Source organism: Dipodomys ordii, unplaced genomic scaffold (assembly GCF_000151885.1).
Source record: "Dipodomys ordii isolate 6190 unplaced genomic scaffold, Dord_2.0 Scaffold133, whole genome shotgun sequence".
NCBI lineage: Eukaryota > Metazoa > Chordata > Mammalia > Rodentia > Heteromyidae > Dipodomys > Dipodomys ordii.
The window spans coordinates 5038555-5060084 of NW_012267349.1; the positions used below are offsets into that span (position 1 = coordinate 5038555).

A 21530-nucleotide genomic window follows, 5' to 3' on the forward strand; every position below is an offset into this window, starting at 1 on the left:
CTACCAGCACGAGCATGAACATGACTTTTTAATGTGATATTCCTTTTTCTCCAAGCAATTGCTCAACTGTTTAATCTTTTCTGTTTTTTCTGAGCTTGGACAAATGATATCAAATTTCTCAAACTGCAGATCACATTTTACGTCAATATACATGTATTTTGAAGTGGCAAAACCCCTCAAGGCTGTGTGAGTTTCACGCTTTTATGTATTAAAAGTCCATTGCCAAATAAAACTGAATAAACCCCAGAACATATTTTCACTCCGTGCCTGGGAATTGCAAATCATTATAGGTCAATTGCTAATAGGTCCTGTCTCCATCTCATGTGTCTTACTTGCAATTTGTTCTTGATTTATTTTAAGTATACAATATTCATTTTTTGCTTGTTATTTACATGTTTTTAGCTGTCCTCACAATTTGCTTTAGCATGAGGATTACTTGATTCTGCCTTCTTAAAAGTATCATTATCTAATCTTTATACACATTACATACCTGGCCAAATGGGAACTGCTGTCCTAAACCTCCAGGAACTGAACAGAGAAATTGTTCCAAATATTGCTCATGTCTAGTGTTCATTATCATTCCACTCATATCCAATGGAATATTAACCAACAAATAAGAGATCATTACTATGCTAAGAAATTGATCTGTGGTGCTAACCATTTTAGATTATTTTTTAAAATTTATTATTATGGTGATGTACAGAGAGAATACAGTTACGTATGTATGGTAATGAGTACATTTCTTGCTGAACATTGTTACCTCTTCCCTCATTTTGTATTTTGTCTTCCCTTGAGCTAGGATAACATTGTTCTTTGTTAAAATTTTTGCATAAATAGAGGCTATGGAAAGTAAATGAAGAATAGTCATTTATTAAGTTTAAAACTTTAATCATCTCAAATAACAAAAAGAGCTATCTTAATTTTGAAAGCAACTAGAGAACTTAAAAAAAGAAAACAAGTATACTTGTAAGAAAAAGGCTTAGTCAAAAGCTTTAAAAGGAAGAACAAGAGCCACTTGAAAGGATGTTCTAATTGAATTTAATTGAATATTAACTGGTTCAAGATTGATTAGAAATAGCTTATATTTTCTGATCTTTCTTTATTCCAGCACAAAAATTCTGAGTAGGAATTATCTATACCTGAGCAAAAACACTGACAGCCATTATTTCAAATTGCACAGTGCCTTACAGAAAAGTTTGTTAAATTTTATCCAATTCTATCTTTTATGGTTAATTTTAAAATTTGAAGCTTGGTGCAATAATGTGTTTCTGAAATATTCCTTTTGAATAACTGAGTCTGCTTTTCTCTTTTTATGTTTGTTTGTGTGTGTGCCGTCATCAGACTTGAACTGAGGGCTTGGGCACTCTCCCTGAGGCTTTTGCTCAAGGATAGTGCTCTATCACTTGAGCCACAGCTCCATTTCTGGTTTTGTTTTGTTTTTTTTTTTTGATTGTTAAATTGAGATGAGTCTCAGAACCCCAAGATAAGGGACACAAATGGGTTTTCTTCCTTGCTATTGTTTCTAATACATTTATAAGGTACCATGTGATATTTTTGTTGCTTTGTATGTCCCTCTCCCATGGTATAACCCTTGTTTTCACTGTATTTTATGTTGGTATAATTTGGGGAGGGGAAGGGAAAAAACAAATAGTTTAAATAGGGATACAGGTGGACCCATTGTAGTGATGAGATATACAAAACACTATGTCGAAAAACAAACTTTACAATTTAAGGAGGGGGGATGCAGTTGTGGAGATGGGAGGAAAGGGATGGTAGGGGAACAACAAAGGAGGAGGCAACAATGCTTGATAAGAAATGTACTCATTACTTTGCTCATGTAACTGTAACCCCTCTGTACAGTATTTTCACAATAAAAAACTTTAAAAAAAAAAGAATCTCACAAACTTTCCTGGCTAGGCTGTTTTGAAATCATTATCCTCAGATCTCAGACTCCTGAGTAGCTAGGATTATAGGTGTGAGCCACTGGTTTCTGGCTGAGTGTTCTTTAATGACAAACAGTTCCAAGTATAGTCTGACACCATGGGACTGCAGAGCCAGCTGATTGCTGTTTTTTTGTTTTTGTTTTTTGTGGGTCATGAGGTTTGAATCTGGGCCTGAACGCTGTCCCCCAGCTCTTCAGGTCAAGGTTAGCGCTCTACATTTGAATCACTGTGCCACTTCCAATTTTTTGAGTGGTTTATTGGAGATAAGAGTGTCATGGACTTTCTTGCCCTGGCTGGCTTTGAAATGGGATCCTCAGATCTCAGCCTCCTGAGTAGCTAGGATTACAGGTGTGGTTCCTGGCATCAGATTACTTTTAAGTAACAAACAGAATCTAAAGTTGTAATGTTTCCACTGTAGGTAATCTGTGAAAAAATACAACACCAAAATGGAGAATCACTGATAGAATCATCTAATGTTGAGAACATCATTCTCCATCTGGATCCACTGTATCCATGAGCAATCAATGCAGAAAACACTTTAAGGGAAGGAAACAGGCAAATTTTGTTGAGTACAAGCTGAATGATTCCAACAAAACTTGGCCTTTTGGTTTTAGCAAGGGATGTCTTTAGTGTATGGGCACTAAAAGAAGGAGAACATATTTTCTATGTTGATCTCTTTTAGAAATTTAAGGAAGCCATTGTCGGACCAACACTATATTAGTAAGAATGTTAAGTTTAATTGAGCAGAAGCAAAGTCTGAGGAACAACTGGGTGACAACATACATTAGAATGAGCAGCTACTATTTCCCTGATAACATGAGAAATACTCATTGTAGCATGTAGTCTCAGATGCCGACAGATTTTTCCCTCTGGAGACACAGAGTGTTCTCTCCAGAGCTTATGAGTTGTGTACATTCTTTCAAATGTAATGGATGCAAAGTGAAAATAATTTCTACAAGCTGGCATTTGGAGAGGGGGCTAAGATTTGAGGAAAGAGAGAAAATGTACCTTCTATCTCACCTGTGTGAATATGCTGTTCAGTGAGTGAAGTGAATTAATAACCATCAAAGATCTGATTTTGTGGCAGGGGTTACCTAGTTAACCTTATAAAACTTTTTTTCATGTTTGTATTATACATTAAAGTAAAATGAAAGGGGAGAACTAATTTATTTTCATTGCTATAAAATGTGATTACTACTTGTCTTTGTGAAAAGCTTCATGATCCACCTACTAGATAAGCGAGGCTGAGATGTCAACAGATGAGGTGTCTGGATTTTGGGGGTTTTGGAGAGTTTTCTTTTTGCACTCTTTCCTATACAAACTAATTAAAATGAAAAGATCTTGTGTTTTGATAAGCCAATCCTGGAAGCTTTGTCTGGAGTCTGGAGTACCTTTGTCTGGAGTACCCTTCAGAATCCATCTGCTAAGTAGTCCCAATTACATTTAAGGCAGAGCAAAGTGGATGGCTTGAGCCCTGTAGCTGAAACTCAGCCTAGACAGCATAGTAAGACCTTACCTCAAAGAAACCAAAAAAATCTACAGCAGTACATTTTACAGATTCTAGCAGTAGGATATCCATAGAAGATAGTACAATGCTGCTTCTTGTCTACTTTTCCCTCTGGCTCAGATTTTTATTTTCTTCATACAATTCGTTGAAAGCACTAACCAAAAACTGAGGGCAGTTATTTAGAATATGAAAATATATTTGGGATACTTTAAGTTTTCTCTAACACACATTTTTATTTGGTGCTTCTTAGAATATGAGCTGAAAGATTGGAAACATGTGGGAAAAAATCCTCCTTTATTAAAATCCTGGCTTTAGGGCTTTTCTTTTAGATGAAATCCTGTCTAACTAGAAAGTATTAATATTGAGTTGGATATATCGGCTTTGGAACATAATAATCATAATGACACCAATCATTTATTAAAGTATATTGGCTCCTTGACACCCTCATTTTACAATTGATCCTCAGCAACTCTGCAAGTCGTGCTTTTATTATTTTCTACCTTATATGTGATAATAAAGCTTAGCAAGTTCAAATAATGCTTGTATGTGTACATTGCTGCTGATCAGAGAGAGAATTAGATTTCAGCAAAGGCAAACTGATGTGGAATCCAAAGTCACTAAGTTATATTGTCTCTCTTCCATCCATAATTTGTAATTTGACGGCAATTATGGTGGGAACTATGTTCCTTGAGCTCTGTTTCCATGGAGGTGGGTGAATGAGGTCTCTGAGTAATTGTTACTCTTGTGTTTCTACCTGTAGGTCCCTGGGGAAGGTGTTCAGGAGACTGTGGAGTTGGAGGAGTTCAGAGTCGAGCAGTATGGTGTTTTCATGTTGAAGGGTGGACAAGCCCTCTGTCTCACTGTGATGAGGGAAGCAAGCCTCCAAGGGAAAGAAGTTGCTTCCGAGTCTGTGACTGGCACCGTGACCTCTTCCAGTGGGAAGTTTCTGATTGGCATCGCTGTGTCCTTGTTCCTTACACTCAGGGTGAAGTCAAGCCCAAAGCCGTGGACTGTGTGACAGCTCAGCACGGCCTACAGCACCGGACAGTGCGCTGCCTACAGAAGCTGAACAGAACCATGGTCGCCAGCGAAATCTGTGAACACTTTGCTCCTCAGCCCCCCACAGAACAAGCCTGCCTCATTCCTTGCCCCCGGGATTGTGTTGTGTCGGAGTTCTCACCCTGGTCCAAGTGTAGCCAAGGGTGTGGGAAGAACTTGCAGCACAGAACTAGGGTGGCCATTGCGCCCCCGCTTTATGGAGGTTTGCAATGCCCAAACCTGACTGAATCAAGAGCTTGTGATGTGCCCATTTCCTGCCCTCTTGGGGAAGAGGAACATACTTTCAGCCTTAAAGTTGGACCATGGAGTAAATGTAGACTCCCTCATCTTAAAGAAATGAACCTCAATGGAAGGACTGCTTTGGATTTTAGTTCGGATTCAAAGGAGGAAGTGGCCTTTAAACATCAGAGCTACAAAGCACACTACCATTCCCAGCACTGGGATGTAGAGATTGGTTATCAAACCCGGCAAGTTTGGTGCTCCAGAAGTGACGGAAGAAATACCCTACTAAGGTAAGAAGCCTTCAGTTCTTGCCTTTGACTGTAAGTCGGGTTTTCAGAAGTTTCTCTCATGCAATATTCAGTTTCAATGATGAATGTTAGAAATTTTATCGTATAATGAAAATACTCCTTTAAATTCTTGTATAGCTAATGCAGTCATACAAAAATTCAAGTTTACTCTCAAAATTGAGATTTGGATTATATCAATATTTACCATTTTTCTTCATACTTTATCTTCAATTTCTGTTTTGTTTCTGCTTACTTTTGTTTTCACCATTATGAAGACATGTATCTGAGTCAGACAATTTTTATATTAATAGTAATACTAGAAGTTGATCCAAGAGTGCAGTTTTAGGTACTACTTAAGAAAAAGGTAAATTTAAGAATAATTAGAATTATCTACCTATAGCAGGATTAAACTCTTAAAAACATAACTTTAGATTCTAAAATTATTTAATTTTATTTTTTAAATTCTCTTTTATGCCAGGCACTAGTGTTTCATGCCTGTAACCATAGCTACTCATGAGGTTGACAACATGGCACCACTCTCTTGAATTATTTATTTTTATCAGTTGCTGTTATCTTGAGTTCCATAGAAGACAACTTCTGCTGTTTATGAACAAAGTACATATCACTTTATACATTGCTCTGATTCATGCCATATACAATTGACAAGAACCTTGAAGTGTGGTTTGTAGCTTTTTATTGCTTATCTCTGTAAGTCCAGAAGATTAAGCAATTGATTTACACAGTATATATAAATGTGTATTTGGGATTATGTAAGAATATTGTTTTAAAAAATTGCATCCTGTCATCCTTCAGTGAGCATTACATTGAAATTTTTCGTTCCATTTGTATTTGCTCATCTTTATCATTAAAAATAGATTGTAATTTCTGCATCACTTTCAGGTTTATAGAACAGTTGAGAAGTTCAGCTAGTACCCAGATACTCCCTCATCGACTCAGTTTCCCCTATGTTTAACCTCTTACATTAATGTGAGCTATCTTTGCTCTAGTTGTCTTATATACTAAATGATTGAGCTCCTAAGATTCATATGGTGAAATTCTAGTTGGAAATCCAATGATACAAGAAGGTGGGAACTTTGGGAGCTAATTAGAGCCTGAATGTGGAACCCTCTTGAATGACGTTAGTATTATTATAAGAACCCTAAGAACTTACTCTTTCTCTTCTGCCATGAGGATACACAGAAGAGTCACCATTTACAAGGGTCTTAGCAAAGTCCAGTGATGTTGGTCAACATACTGTATGATTTCAATTCTGTGGCATTTTGAAAAAGGCAACACAATGGAGATAGTAACAAAAATGACTGCCAGAAGTTCAGGACAGTGGAGAGAGACATCAACAGAGGATTTATAGGGTACCAAATCCACTCTGGTTGATACTGCAATGGTGGCTACATGTTATCATATACTTGTCAAACCTATTGCATCTGCACAAACAGTGAAACCAAATACAAATTATGGAGTTTTAGATAATAGTATATCATTACTGGTTTATCAGTTGTAACAAAATTAGTCCCTTCCGTGGACTAACTTTTGTCCCCCCAAGCCCCCCAAAAATTAAGTGTTGAAAGAATTTAGGTGTTGAAAACCAAATGTTTGGATTGAAGATGGGGACTTGGGAAGTTAGTTAGGTCGTGAGCATGGAACCCTGAATATGGTATTAGTGCCCTCATAATAAAAGACATTAGCACATGGCTTTCCCTCTAAAATATAGGAAGACAGCCTTTAGCAGTAGTGAAATTGACCCAATTTTAAATTGACTCATAGCTAAACGTTTGCTTTGAGTGACAGAGAAGACTTTAAACTTGACCTTTGAATCATATTTAAATTATTAAAACTATTAGGACTTTTAGAGGTGGACTGAATGTATTTTATCTTATATGATGGACATGACCTTATTAATGGCTAGGCATGCAGTGGGGGATATTTAGGGAATATTTTCTTTGTCAGGTTGACAAGGGAGGTTTTGTAATGCTGAATGTACTTGAATTGTCAATTTACATGGATTGAGAAATACATGGGACATTAGTAAAGCTGAAATTTTACTGTGTCTGTGAAGGTGTTTCAGAGAAAATTATGTAAGATGGGAGACACACCTTGACTGTGGGCAACACCACCCCATAGACTTGGTCACAGATGGAATAATTGTCAAAAATCAGGAGAGCCTGTGAGCATAGGCACCCTTTCTTTCCACTTCGCTGATGCCGTGATGTTGGCTGTCTAACATACCTTCACCATCATGATGGCTCTAAAAGTCTGAAATTATGAGCCAAAATAAATCGTTCTTCACTTCAGTTATTTCTATGGGAAATGTTGACATAGTGATAGAAGAACTGAGCAACCCACCAGTTAAGCAATCTATGACTGAATTCAATTCTGTTTTATGTACAGATTTTGCTTTATATAGATATGTATTCATGTACATATGTAATGTGAAATATAAGATCATGATATTTATTATATACTTAAAATATATCAAGAGGGCTAGGAAGGTGGCTCAGTGGTAAAGCACTTGCCTTGCATGCATGAGGCCCTGAATTCTATTCCTCAGCACCACATAAGCAGAAAAAGCCAGAAGTGGTGCTGTGGTTCAAGTGATAGAGCACTAGCCTTGAGCTGAAGAGCTGAGGGACAGCACCCAGGCCCAGAGTTCAGGCCCCATGATCGACAAATAAATAAATAAATAAAATATATCAAGATACAAATATCAATTAGTATTAATATTAATATGATCAACAAATATAAATTATGAATATAAACTATATTAATATAACTATGTATAAATTATTGTGTAACAAATTATAGTATAATATGATACACATAATACATGCTGTATTATATATGGCATTTTATATATAGTATATACTAATACTTAATTTTATATTACTTATTTTTTATAAAATATATCTTATGTTATGGTTTTATATATTATATTGTATGTATTATATAATATTTGAATATATACCTCTAATATATAATAGACTATATCTTATATAATATGCATTATATATAGCATATCATATGTGTCATATATACATAATCTTTTAAGTGATAATAGAAATAGATATTTTTTTCTGCTTCAGATTCCCATTACTGTATGGTGATGTACTAGAAATCAGTTGATATTATGCATAATGGCCTTGTATGTTGCTATTTTGTTATAACTGCTGATGGGTTTCAGGAATTTTTTTTATTTTTTCAGAATATGAACACAGGGAAGCATGATATCTGATTAAAACATTGTTTTTAAGCTGGGAGCTGGTGGTTTATGCCTGTAATCCCAGGTACTCAGGAAGGTGAGATCTGAGGATCATGGTTCAAAGCCAAACCAGGCAGAAAAGTCTGTGAGACTCTTATCTTCAATTAACCTCTAGAAAACCATTACTTGAGCAAAGAGAGTTCAGAGACAGCACACCAGCCCTGAGTTCAAGCCCCACAACCAACAAAAAAATGAAATGTTTTTTAAACTGGGTGCTGGTGGCTCAAGCCTATAATCTTAGCTACTCAGGAGGTTGAGGATCACAGTTCAGACATCCCTGCCAGGAAAGTGCATGAGACTCTTATCTTTAACCACAAAAACCTTGAAGTGGATGTGTAACTAAGGTGGTACTGTACTAGCCTGGAGAAGAAGAAGCTCAGGGACAACAGCCAGGCTCTGAGTTCAAGCCCCAGAACTTGCACCAAAAAAAACCAAAAAGATGTTTTTTAATTTTGTTTTCTTTCTACTTTTCCAATATGGATATTTTATTAGTATAATACATTGTATCAATTCCATTGCAATCTTTTTTTTTGTTGTTGTTGTTTTGTTTTTTTCTTGAGGGGTGGTAGAAGAAAGAAAGACCTAGTGCTTGGGATTGTGCTGTTGTTGCTTCCTCCTCCTCCTCCTCCTCCTCCTCCTCCTCCTCCCTACTCCTCCCTACTCCCCCCTCCTCCTTCCTCCTCCTCCTCCTCGCTATTTTCTATTATATGTCAGCTTCATGGCCTTTTTGATATTGTGGACACTTCTTTATATTTAAAGATTTGTTATTTTGTGCAAATATCTGTTTCTGAATTATTTTTTGCCAGTCATGGTTGGGGAGGGGGGGTTGAACTCAGTGCCTGGGCACTGTCCCTGCTCAAGGCTGGCATTTTACCACTTGAGCACCACTTCCGGCTTTTTGGCTTATATGGTACTGAAGAATCGAACCCCATGCTTTATGCATTCTAGGCAAGCACTCTACCACTAAGCCACATTTCCTGCCCCTATATATGAATTTTTTTATCTAAGATCAGAGATAAAAGATCAGAGATTAGTGTCTTTTATTTATTCAGTAAATGTAACATACTGGTAATATATTATAATATGTCATAGTTAGTGGAAACTTTAGTCACTTCAAAAGTAACCCAAAGCAGAATGCAAACAATGGATGGATTTTATTTTTGATCTAACCTGCTCTTCTTCTTTTTATTGGATTATTCATATTTAGAGTTATTATATGTTTCCTGCCATTTTCTTGATTTGTGTATTTTTTCCCTCTTCCTGTTTACAAAATTGATATTCTAGTGATCTTTGTCTGCTGTTTTTTTGAATTTGGTTGTATTCCTCCCTTTAGAATTCTTTGTAACGCTGGTTTAGTGATCATGAATTCCTATAATGTTTGTCATGGAAGGTTTTGGTTTCACCAACTAATGTAAATGATAGTTTGCTGTGTAGATTAGTTGGGGTTGGAAGTTGTTAATCTTCAGTGCTTAGATTATACCATTCTAGGCTCTCCTCACACTGAGGATTTGTGTGGAGAGGTCTGCAGTGATTTTAATTTTCTTTCCATTGTGATATAATTCCTTCTTTAATTTTGCGCCAATTAAAATCAGTTTCTGGCTATTCATGTCTGATATTTTTACTATGATATTTCTCGAAGCGTTACTTCTTGGATCAGGTCTATTGGGGTTCCAAATGTTTCTGTTAAGCAGGCAAGATTTTCTCTCTTAAGAGTGGGGAAATTCTCTGCTATTATTTTACTGAACAGGTTTTTGATGCCTTTACTATCTATCCCGATTATGTGTGGATTTTATTTCTAACCCAAGTTTGCCAATTTCTGGATTTCTTTTTTGTAGGTTCTTAGTGGGTTCCCCCCATTTAAACAAAACAAAACAAATCAAAAAACAAAAAACAACTTGACTTTTTGTTCTAGCTCCTCTGTTTTATCATCAACTTCTGAAGTTCTGTTTTCCAGTGTGCTTATTTTGTTACCTATGGATCCCACTGTGGTTTGCATTGTGGAAATTAAACATTTAATGGTTCTGAGATCTGTTCTCATAGTGTCCATTTCATCTTTTAATGTGGTGTATAGCGTGTCTTTTTTTTCTCTCCATATCTCTCTGAGAGTCTTGGATCTTCTTTGTCATTTCTTCTTGAGCTCTTGAGTTGTTTTTGCATCTCCCCTTCTATTTTATTGGCCAATTCTATCATTATTTCTTTAATGGCTCTTTTGTCATCCATCTCTACTTCATTCTCACTGGAGTCCCTCCCTGGATTGCTGTTGGCTATTGGATTTAGTTTGTTTTCTTGATTGTTTTTATGAATCTTTTAATGTTCTGTTGTGATTTAGGCATTTGGGTTCAGCGATTGTCAGGGCCTTGGCCCCCAGCTTGGCCTGTTTGCACCTGACAAGTGGGAGCCCATGCCTGGCTTGGACTAGTTCACACGGGGTAGGTTAGCCCACACTGGGTCCCTGGGGCCAGCAAATGCCTATGCAGGTACTTGGCCCCAAACTGGCTTGAAGCAGCTTGGTCAGGTCTGCAGTGAGGACTGGAAAATTTAGATTCTGATCTCGGAGATAGATGTGCACTGGGCCACTCATGCCACTGAGCATTCCAGCTTGGACACTAGGCCTCTCACACTGCAGGACAGTTGTCATAGTTGAGCCACATTGGTTTTAGTAACATCTGCCCCAGGCCATGCAGGCCCTGTACAGACACCTCCCTACCTCTTGGCTAAGTTTCTGCCCAGTATCTGTGTTACCTAGGAAACTGGCACACCTGGAAGCAGTCACCTCCCCCTCCTGCTAGGTCACATCCCGGGCTACCTTTGGTAGAGGGTCCCAGGCCCTGAGGACACATCCAGATCCAGTGTGGCTACACCATTCCCTCACCTGGCTCCACTTCTTCCCCTCCCTGGCCTAATAAGTCCTGGACCGGAGGTGGATGTCCCCTTTAGGCCAAGCCTCTCCGCCATGCACAGGTAGGGGCAGCAGATCAGTAAATGAACTTCTTTTTCTGCCTGAGTACCACATTGTGTTCTCTTCATCGGCTACCTAATTAAACCTACCTATTTAAGATATCTTACAGTTTTAGGATGACCGGTGGCACCATGCTCCATCTTACTTCCTCCTCTTTCATTTCAAATGTTGAACCCAGCTGGCATACTGGAAATAAATCCTATATAGGTATCATGCATGCCATTATGCATTATTGGGCTTGATTTTTTAATTGTTTTGAGAAATTTACTTTATTGTTTGTAAGAAATGTTGGCTTTAATATTCTTACTTATAATGCCTTTCTTTGATTGTGGTATCCAGCTAATTAATGCAGGCTTCATAGGATAATTTGAGAAATATTATCTCTGCTTTAATTTTCTTAAAGTGATTTTAAGAATTGATATTTATGTTCGTTTTATGTTGAAAACCAACTTTACAACTTCGGGGGGGGGAGGGAGGAGTTAGGGAGGTTGGATGGGAAGGGATGGTAGGGGAAAAACAAAGGAAAGGTTAACAATCCTTGATAGGAAATGTACTCATTACCTTACTCATATAACTGTAACCCTTCTGTACAGTATCTTTACAATAAAAATATACATTAAAAAAGAATTGATATTTTTTTCTTGGCTTTTGGTAAAAATGTATCATTTATCTTGTTGCATTCTGTTTTGGAAAGTGATTAATTTCTAACTTAATATCTAATGAATTAAATGTAATTTAGATTATTGATTATTTTCTGTGTGTTTTGGTAGACAGCGGCTTTCAAAAATTGGTTTATTTTAGTTAGGCTATCAGGCATTTAATGACCATAATATTCCATTATTTTCCTATATAAAAATTCTAGTATCACTAGAAATTACTATCCTTTCATTTCTGCTATCAATAATGTGTTATTTTAATTAAAATGTGTATAGATATATCAATTTTGTCAATATTTTCAAGGATCAATTTTATTTTTGTTGATTTTCCTATATTGATGTATTTGTTCCAACTTCTTTGACTTTTCTAAAAGGAAATGATTAATAATAGTTTGAAATTTTATTTCTTTTTCTTTTTAATGTTATCATTAAGTAGTCGTACAATTCTATAAATCATGTTATGAGTACAATGTTTCTTGACAATGTCACACTTTCCTTTGTTTTCCCTCTTTTTTCTACTTCCTGTCCATACTAATAAGTTATATAATTCATCTTTACACAGTGTACACTGAATACAATGAATGTAATTGCTCACTCTGTTCATCTGTGCGCCTCCCATTATGTATCCCCTCCCCCATAAAAAAGAAAAAACACATGTTTTCATTGCTTGGTATTTGTTTTGATACATAGTACTTTTGCTCAGAGGACTTGGGCCATTGGATTCCTTCCCTTCTTCATCAGCTTGTGTATAATTGCCTGTTATGTCTAGTTGTAGTTTAGATGTAGCTTCCACAAATGAGAGAAATGTGTTGTTTGTCTCTCTGGACCTGGTTACTTCACTTAACATGATTTGTTGGAAGTCCATGCATTTCCCTGGAAATGATGTAATTATTTTATCCAGTCGCCAATGGTTTATCTATATAACCATAGCTACTCAACATGGTGAGATGTGAGAATCTGTGTTCAAATCTAGCCTGGGTAGATAAAGTCTAGAGACTCTTATATTGAGTTAACTAGCATAAAAAGACATATCTGAAGATGTGGCTGAAGTGGTAGACTGCTAGCTCTCACCTAAAAGCCCACTGAGTGTACAAAGCCTTGAATTCAATTGCTAGTACTGTCATAAATAGAAAAAATACTTTTAGATAACATTGAAAAAATAAAATATTTACAATAGATATAGTAAACATAATATTACATAGGAACTTATAGTATTTTATAAATAATATAATAGTAATTTAATTTTTCTTACAGCTTCTTTGGATTTAATTGCTCTTTTTTAGTATACTTAGCAGCAAATACACTCATTACTATGAATTTACCTCTAATCATTAGTTTATTTGTACCTCATTGTGACATGTTGTCTTTTCCATTTTCACTTAGTTCATTTTCCCCTCATATCTTTTGTAGTTTCTTCTTTGGCTCACATTTTTAGAATATATTACTTAAGCTCTATAGATTTCAGATTTCTCCATTTGTCTTTATGTTATTAATTTATAATATTGGATACTTTCTACTTTTATGTTAACTTTTGATTTTATGGTCCAAAATTATGGTTTACCTTGATGAATATTTCTTATGTGCTTGAGAAAAATGTGCATTCTGCTGTTGTTAGATATATTCTGTAAATGTTAATTAGATCCAGTTGATTGACATTACTATTCAATTCAATCATGCCCTTACTGATTTTCTGCCTAAATGATTAATCTGGTATAGATAGAGGGATATTGAAGCCTCTAATTATAATAGAAAATCCCTTTTCTTTCTCTTTGCAGTTGTATCAGTTTTTACCACGTGTCTTTTTGTTATGTGTATAGATATCAATGAATGTAATATGTTCTGGTAGATTGAACCCCTTTCTTCACATGTAATGCCCTTATTTATTCCTGACAATTTTCTATGCTATAAATTCTTCGTTCTCAGGTAATTGGACGAATTGGATTATTGGATTATTATAATTATCAATTAGATTATTATTAGCAGATTATCTCTTTATATCTCTTTAGATTTAAATGCATCTTTTTATATTTGCATAAATATAAATATGTATTTATATGCACTTAATTCTTTTACACCATGACGGTCCCTATCTTTTAATTGGTCTATGTATATAGAAAATTCATGTTTAAATTGATGGTTAGACCCAGTTAGGTTACCACCTACTATATATATTGCTAATTTACTTTCATTGTTCATCATCATTTGCTATTATTCCATTTTATTCTAACATATATATCTTTTTAGACTTTTAAAATGGTTTCTCTTTTGCTTGTAATTTACAACTAAGAAAAATTTATTTGCAAATAAGATCATATACTGAGAGTATTCATTATGCCTTCTGGCCATCCTTTATAATAACAAAAGTAAAATACTATACTTCACATTTATTTATTACCCCCCCCTTTTCCTGACCATGTTTGTTCTCTCTGAAAAACTTCTGTTTTTTTTCCTTTACTTGCAAAACGAGTCTAATGCAGAATTCACTTAGTTTTGTTTGAAAAGCTCTTTATTTCTGTTTACTTTAAAGGATCATTTTTGTTGTTGTTGTCAGTGTGGGACTTCTGAACTCAGGGCCTGGGCACTGTCTTGGAGCTCTTTTGTTGAAGGCTAGTGCTCTACCACTTTGTGCCACAGCTCCACTTCTGGTTTTTGAGTGGTTCATAGGAGATGAGTCTCACGGGAACTTGTCTGTCAGGGTGGCTTTCAACCAAGATTCTCAGATCTCAGTAGCTAGGATTGCAGACATGAACCGCCAGCACCTGCAAGGGATAATTTTATTGGATGTTTGATATAGCTTGTCAAGGTTTTCTTTTAGTACTATGCTAACAATTTTGTATATAGATTTTGAAGAGAAAGCCAAGGTAATTTTTATTCCTACTTCTTTATAGGTAATGTGGACTTTTTTCTCCTTCTGACTTCTTTCAAGATTATCTGTTTGCTTTTCATTTTCTGAATTTTAAGTAGCATATTCCTAGATAGAGATTCTTAGCATTTACCATTCATGATTTTTCCTGAACTTTCTACATCTCTGATGTGATATCTGTGATTGATTCTGAAAAATTGTCAGACATTATTTGTTGACTCATTGCTTTGATTTAAAAAAAGTTTTATCCTGATATTCTTCTATGTATTATGTTACTTCATTTTGAAATTATGCCACCTTTCTATTATTTTGTTTTGGTTTTAGACGTTTTTAATTGATGTTTATTCAAGCTCACTGATTTTTTTTCCTGGACTTTACTCAAAAATAGTTTTTCATTTCTATTACTGTGTGATTTTTTTATGTTTCTTTTTATTTATTCTGAGAATTTTTATTTTCCTGCTCAAAATATTAATCTGTTCTTGTATGTTATCCCGTTTTCCTTTGGAGGCTTAGCAGTACGACTCGTAGTTGTTTTCATTAGTAGTTTGTTATTGACATGATTGCTATGAGAAGTCTATTGAAAAGTTTGCTCTAGCTTTTTAAATGTGTATATCTTTTCTTTTTTTCAGTCTTTTCAAATCTAGTGTAGTGTTTTGATGAAAGTTGTACATCTTATACAGGTAAAAGGACCTGAGATTAACTGGCTTTTAAAGTCAGGTAGTATTGTTACATGCTTTTAAATGACTCTATGTCTGCTATATCTATACTTGCTAGATACTAAAATTCCTCTGGTTTCTTTTGTTTTCTTAGTTTGCTTTTTATTTTTTATTGTCACTGGATTATCTCAAACATGTATTTCTTTTTTTCCGTTCCATTTCTCACTTAAAATAATTTCATTTTATTTTTTATTGTGAAAATACTATAGAGAGGGGTTACAATTACATGGGCAAGGTAATGAGTACATTTCTTATCAAGCATCGTAGACTCCTCCTTTGTTTCCCCTTTCCATCCAATCCTCCTCCCCCCTCCCACCAAAGTTGTAAGGTTCGTTTTCGACATAATGACTTGTACATCTCATTGTTGCAACGGGTCCACCTGTATCCCTATTTAAACAATTTGTTTTTTCCCTTCCCCTCCACAAATTATAAGTAAGCTTTGAATACTTCAGTTGCAAACACCTGGTATTAAGCATGACCTGCTTTGATGTGCCAAGTTCTGGGGAAAGAAAATGTTCTATAATCCTATTACTGAGCCTTTCTGCAATTACCACAAGTACTTGTCGTTGCCCTTCCTTCTATCCCAATTTTTATCACATAAGACTTCCATTTCCCATGTCAGTTAAAGTCTGCTAAAACCTTGATTGACTAGGCAATGCTGAAATAGTTTTGCTTGATGGCAAGTCTTCAATAACTTTTTTGAAATATTTGTAAAATATTTCAAAATATTCTGTTTTCTAATGTTCTCTAATATTTAGAAGCATGAAAAGAATTTTCTCTGCTCCTCATTGTAGAAACCTGGTAGGACTCTGAGGTAAAATTTATGAATATCTAGGCTTCTCATTAGAGCTGAGTCCCCTTAGAGTTTATAACTGTCAGGCTTGTGCATGCATGCCAACCCTGCACTTACTTGTCATTCACAGTTTTCCATATGCTGGCACTAGCTCCAGTGGTGGTTTTTATTCCTGTCCTTTCCTCCAAGAAGTTATGATCCTTTCCATCTGATGTCTCTCATTCTGGTTTGAGGGACAGAGAACTGTCCTTTGATTTCATTTCTCTGATATATCTAAGACAGGTTGACTTTTAGTTCTTAGGCTTTTTCTTATTGTGAGCACCAGAGTAACTTGATCCAAGTTCCACTTCCTGTGCACAGTGGACACCAGAATTCTCCTGGATCTCTTTTAAGTTTTAGCCCACAGCCTGAATGGATCTGGACAGCTTTCTTCACATTGTGCCATGAAATTTCATTCCATAAACATTCATTTCATGTAGTTGTCAGGATTATGAAATGCTTTCTATACTGTCATGAAATGATGAGGCTGTTAGGAAAATGTAGTGGTAAATGAAGGTATATTTATTTCTCTGTCTTCAACTGCTAAAACTTCACAGCTATGAACTTGTGTTTGATAATAATGTCTCATTTCTGTCCAAATTGGTGAACTTTGTTGGTGTTTTGGTGTTACTACCAGGCAGAGTTTTCAAAAGGCTCAAATCCATCCATGAGGAAATACACATTTTCATTTTGTGGCTGTAGTGCATATCCTGAATGCTAGATAGAATCTTGTTTCTCATAATGGTCATACTTTATCCTAAGGTACAGATAACTTACTAATTCTTATATGGAACTTCAAGTCTCTTGTCTTTGAGAGGTCTCTGGGGACAAGGTGCATTCATTTTCTTTGCTGTATTTTTGGCATATCGTGTGAATTAGGAATAGACTGCCTTTATTTTTTTTTGCAGTGTTGTTTTCTTTTTAATCATTCAACCTTAATTTTCTTTTCTTTTTTTTAAATAAGTTTTTTTTATGTTGAGAATACTATACAGAGGAAGGGTTACAGTTACATGAGCAAGGTGATATGTACATTTCTTATCAAGCATTGTTGCCTCCTCAACTATTTTCCCCCCACCACGCCTAAATTGTAAAGTTCATTTTTTGACATAGCGTCTTGTACATCTCATTGTTGCTATGGGTCCACCTGTATCCCTGTTTAAACAATTTGTTTTTTCTCTTCCCCTCCACAAATTATACCAACATCAAATACAGTGAAAACAGGGGTTATACCATAGGGGAGGAGCATATAAAGCAATAAAAAATCATGTGGTACCTTATAAATATGTTAGAAACAATAGCAAGCAAGAAAAAAACACTTGTGTCCTTATCTTGGGGTTCATTTCACCTAACATCATCTTATCTGATCTTTTCTGCTTGTCTCAGACGTATACTAGTTATTGCAAATAAGGGAAACCATGGGACCTATGTTTCTTTGGGCCTGGCTGACTTCACTTAATATAATTTTTTCCAAGTCTTTCCATTTCCTAACAAATGGGGCAATGTCAAGAAAATGTGGTGTATGTATATATATATATATATATATATATATATATATATATAAATGGAATTCTATGCCTCCATCAGAGAAACTGCCTTTATTTCTGTAATAGACCTCCTGCTTGCCTCTTGCTGAAAGTTACTATCTCAGTCTAAGACAGGGAATCTTAATTAATGCTCTGTACTCACTAACTCATTGACAAATGTGACTTCCACCTATCACCTCAAGCAGTTTTCCTTTCATCTTTATATGGCATTGAGGCAGGCAGCTATATTGGTCTTTCTGCTACTTTTCTCCCTCATCATTGACTTGCCTCTAGGGTTTAAAGATATTTAGTTTTTAATTGTCTTTTTGCACCTTCTGTCTTTCCTCTTTTATTTTGATATGACTTTCAAGTTTTATTGTCATATTTTAAAACAGCTGTCAAAAGCTCCTCATTCATTATTCTTTTCCGATATCAATGATGTCATGATTGACTTTTTGCAACACCTTAACTTGTGAAATGAAATTGTCAATTCAGTTTTGTCTGTAACTCACCTTGTCATCCTCCTTTCAGAGTAGGAGTGCATCTGAGTTAAGTACACTGAGCTTTAGTCAAGACAGACAGTTTCTGTGAGAACAATGATTTATTGTTTAAGTGAATTGAGACTTAGCTGAATGGATTTTACTTTTATTTTGATATAGATGAACATTTGGTGTGGGCAATCTTTTAAAAACATGATCATTTCATACATGATGTACATACTTAAAATCAATCCAATTTTGTTGAATAAATATGATGTGACATCCCTTAAAGAGTGTGTAAGGAGAATAAATTTGAAGACTATAAAAAGAAACATCATCTTTATGGCTCAGATCTTATTATTTTGTTTTTTATCCTTACTACTAAACAAGATACACATTTTCTATTCCTATCCTTCCCCAAACATAAACAAATACAAACCCCAAGGAATAAAAATCCCTTTGCATATTTTGTTGTTTGAAAATAGTTGAGTTCCCGTTTTTTAAAAATGAGAATAAAAAATGAGAATAGCATTGGAAACCTTTTCCTTTCTTTTTCGTTTCTTCTTTCTGTTTTCATTTATGAATCTCATTTCTTTTCCTTGACAAATATTTTTAAAATATTGAATAATAACATGTTTTAAGTCATAATTTTATACACCCATGCCGAGAAGAATGTCACTCCTTCATTTCATATTCTCTACTTCCTGTAAATATTGTCCCTTTGTTTTTGAATGTGTGTGTGTCTGTGTGCAGCTTTGTGCGAATGTGAGTGCTGATGTGTGTATTTAATCCTATTCAATGAATTTATATCCATTCCTTCTTCCTCACCAAGCATTTGGATTTAGAAATGGATATTAAATTTTGTTAAAAGTTTTCCAGCATAGGGCTGGGAAGGTGGCTCAGTGGTAGAGTGCTTGCCTTGCATGTCTGAGGCCCTGGATTCGATTCCTCAGCACCACATATGCAAAAAGAAAACAGCCGGAAGTGGTGCTGTGGCTCAGGTGGTAGTGCACTTGCCTTGAGCTGAAGAGCTGAGGGACAGCGCCCAGGCCCAGAGTTCAGGCCCCACGACCGGACCCAAAAAACAAAAACAGAAAAACAAAAAAAAAACGTTTCGAGCATATTTGGAAAGATAGTTTTGATTATTTACCTGAGAATTGCATTAATAAAATTTGTAATATTGAACTGCACTTTTTTCACAATATATCCCCAACTTTACTGATCGCCTTATCAGACTGAGATCCAGGGCTCGATTTGGCTCAGGAAAAGCATATGAATTGATTTTTCTTTTATTCTTCATGTTCTAAACAAATTTATATGCTACTATGTCATCATTAAGTTTTTGATAGTGTTTCTTTAACAAAACCATGTGGACTTGATTGTTTTTTTTGTGAGGTATTTCTTTGTTTTAATCTGCTCGTTATGGGATTAGTTTTGTTGCTAGGTTATATTCTTTTAAACAAAGATTTTCAAATTTATTTGCATAGAAATATAGTCTTTCGACATAACGACTTGTACATCTCATTGTTGCAATGGGTCCACCTATATCCCTATTTAAACGATTTGTTTTTCCCCTTCCCCTCCACAAATTTTACCAACAGCAAATACAGTGAAAACGGGGGTTATACCATGGGGGAGGGACATACAAAACAACAAAGAAATAATCTTATAAATGTGTTAGAAACAATTGCATGAAAGAAAAAAAAACATTTGAATATATATCTTAGGGTTCATTTCCCTAACATCAACTTATCTGACCTTTTCTGCTTAACTCAGACATATACTAGATAATGCAAATAAGGGAAACCGTGGGACCTAAGTTTCTTTGGGCCTGGCTTACTTCACTAACAAACTTTACAACTTTGGGGGGGGGGGAAGGATGGGATGGGAAGGAGAAATAAAGGAGGAGGCAGCAATTCTTGATAAGAAATGTACTCATTATCTTGCCCATGTAATTGTAACCCCTCTGTATAGTATTTTCACAATAAAAATAAATAAAAATAAAAATAAAATAAATTTAAAAAAGAAAAAAAGAAGTATAGTCTTTATCAAAAGTTTTAATTCTCAGCACTTACTTTCATGTATGGGCTTCCTGATATTTAGCAGTAATATGGCTTATTAGTAGGTGTACTGTTTTATGATATATATGTCTCACTAATTTCCAGATGTTTCCTTCTCATTTAGTTTCTCGTGCATCTTCAGTGCTTTACTTTTGTTCTTTCTCTAATTTTTAGAATAAGGGATTTAATTCATTTATCTTCACTACTGATATACACATTTAAGGGTATTAATCCTCCTTTTCACTGCTCTAAATAAATCCCCTTGATGTTGATAGGTAGTTTTTTTAATCATATTATTTTCAGAAGATCTGTACTTTCCCTTTGTATTTTTTTTTCATCCAATGTATGTTTGATGGAAGACATTTACCTTTTCAGTTAGGAGACTTTTTTTTTAGCTACTTCATTTTATTGCTAAGAAGAAAGTGTTATTTATAGTATTTTCAGTTCATTGTACCAACTATTCTCTTTGTAGGTTAGTCTTACATACATTTATTTAATTATTTGGTGTGGGTACCAGAGCTTCAATTTAGGGCTTGGTGTACTTGTGAAAGGTTTTTCCTCTCACAGCTGGCATTCTACCACTTGAGCCATGCCTCCAGTCCAGATCTATTGATGCTAACTGGAGAAGGATTCTAATAGTCTTTCTGCTAAAGCTAGCATTGAAATACAATCTTTAGTTCTCTGCCTCCTATAGGATTAGAGGCATGAGCCACTAACACCAGGCTTGATGTACATTTATTGATACTGCTATTTACTTGTTAATTTGGTCTGTACATTTTCTTCTATAATCATATTATTTACTCTTTATCTATATTTAACTTAATGTTTTATATTTTTTCCTTCATATTCTTTTTTTTCCCCCTGTGCTAGTTCTGGGACTTGAACTCCATGTCTAAGAGCGGTTCCTGAGTTGTTTCTCTCTTCTCTCTCTCCTTCCCTCCCTCCCTCCCTCTTTTCCTTCCTCCCTCTTTTCCTCCCTCCCTTCCTTCCTCTCTCTTTTTCTCTCTACTCTCTTTCTCTCTCTCTCTCTTTCTCTTTCTCTCTTTCTTTCTTGGTGTCAGTAATGGGGCTCCTAGGCACTCTTCCCAGGCACACTTCCTGCCCCTGAGGATCCTCAGATCTCAGTGTCTTGAGTAGCTAGGATTATAGG

The 21530-nt window shown here is 35.4% G+C and overlaps 1 protein-coding gene across 1 annotated transcript in view; it reads left to right on the forward strand.

The window, feature by feature from the left end:
- The window catches only part of Thsd7b (thrombospondin, type I, domain containing 7B), a 793597-nt gene that overhangs the window by 175525 nt on the left and 596542 nt on the right, over positions 1-21530 (forward strand). The window contains exon 2 of the mRNA XM_013030805.1: positions 4211-5021. Coding sequence (XP_012886259.1) covers positions 4211-5021 — 811 coding nt within the window. The remainder of the gene's footprint in view (positions 1-4210; positions 5022-21530) is intronic.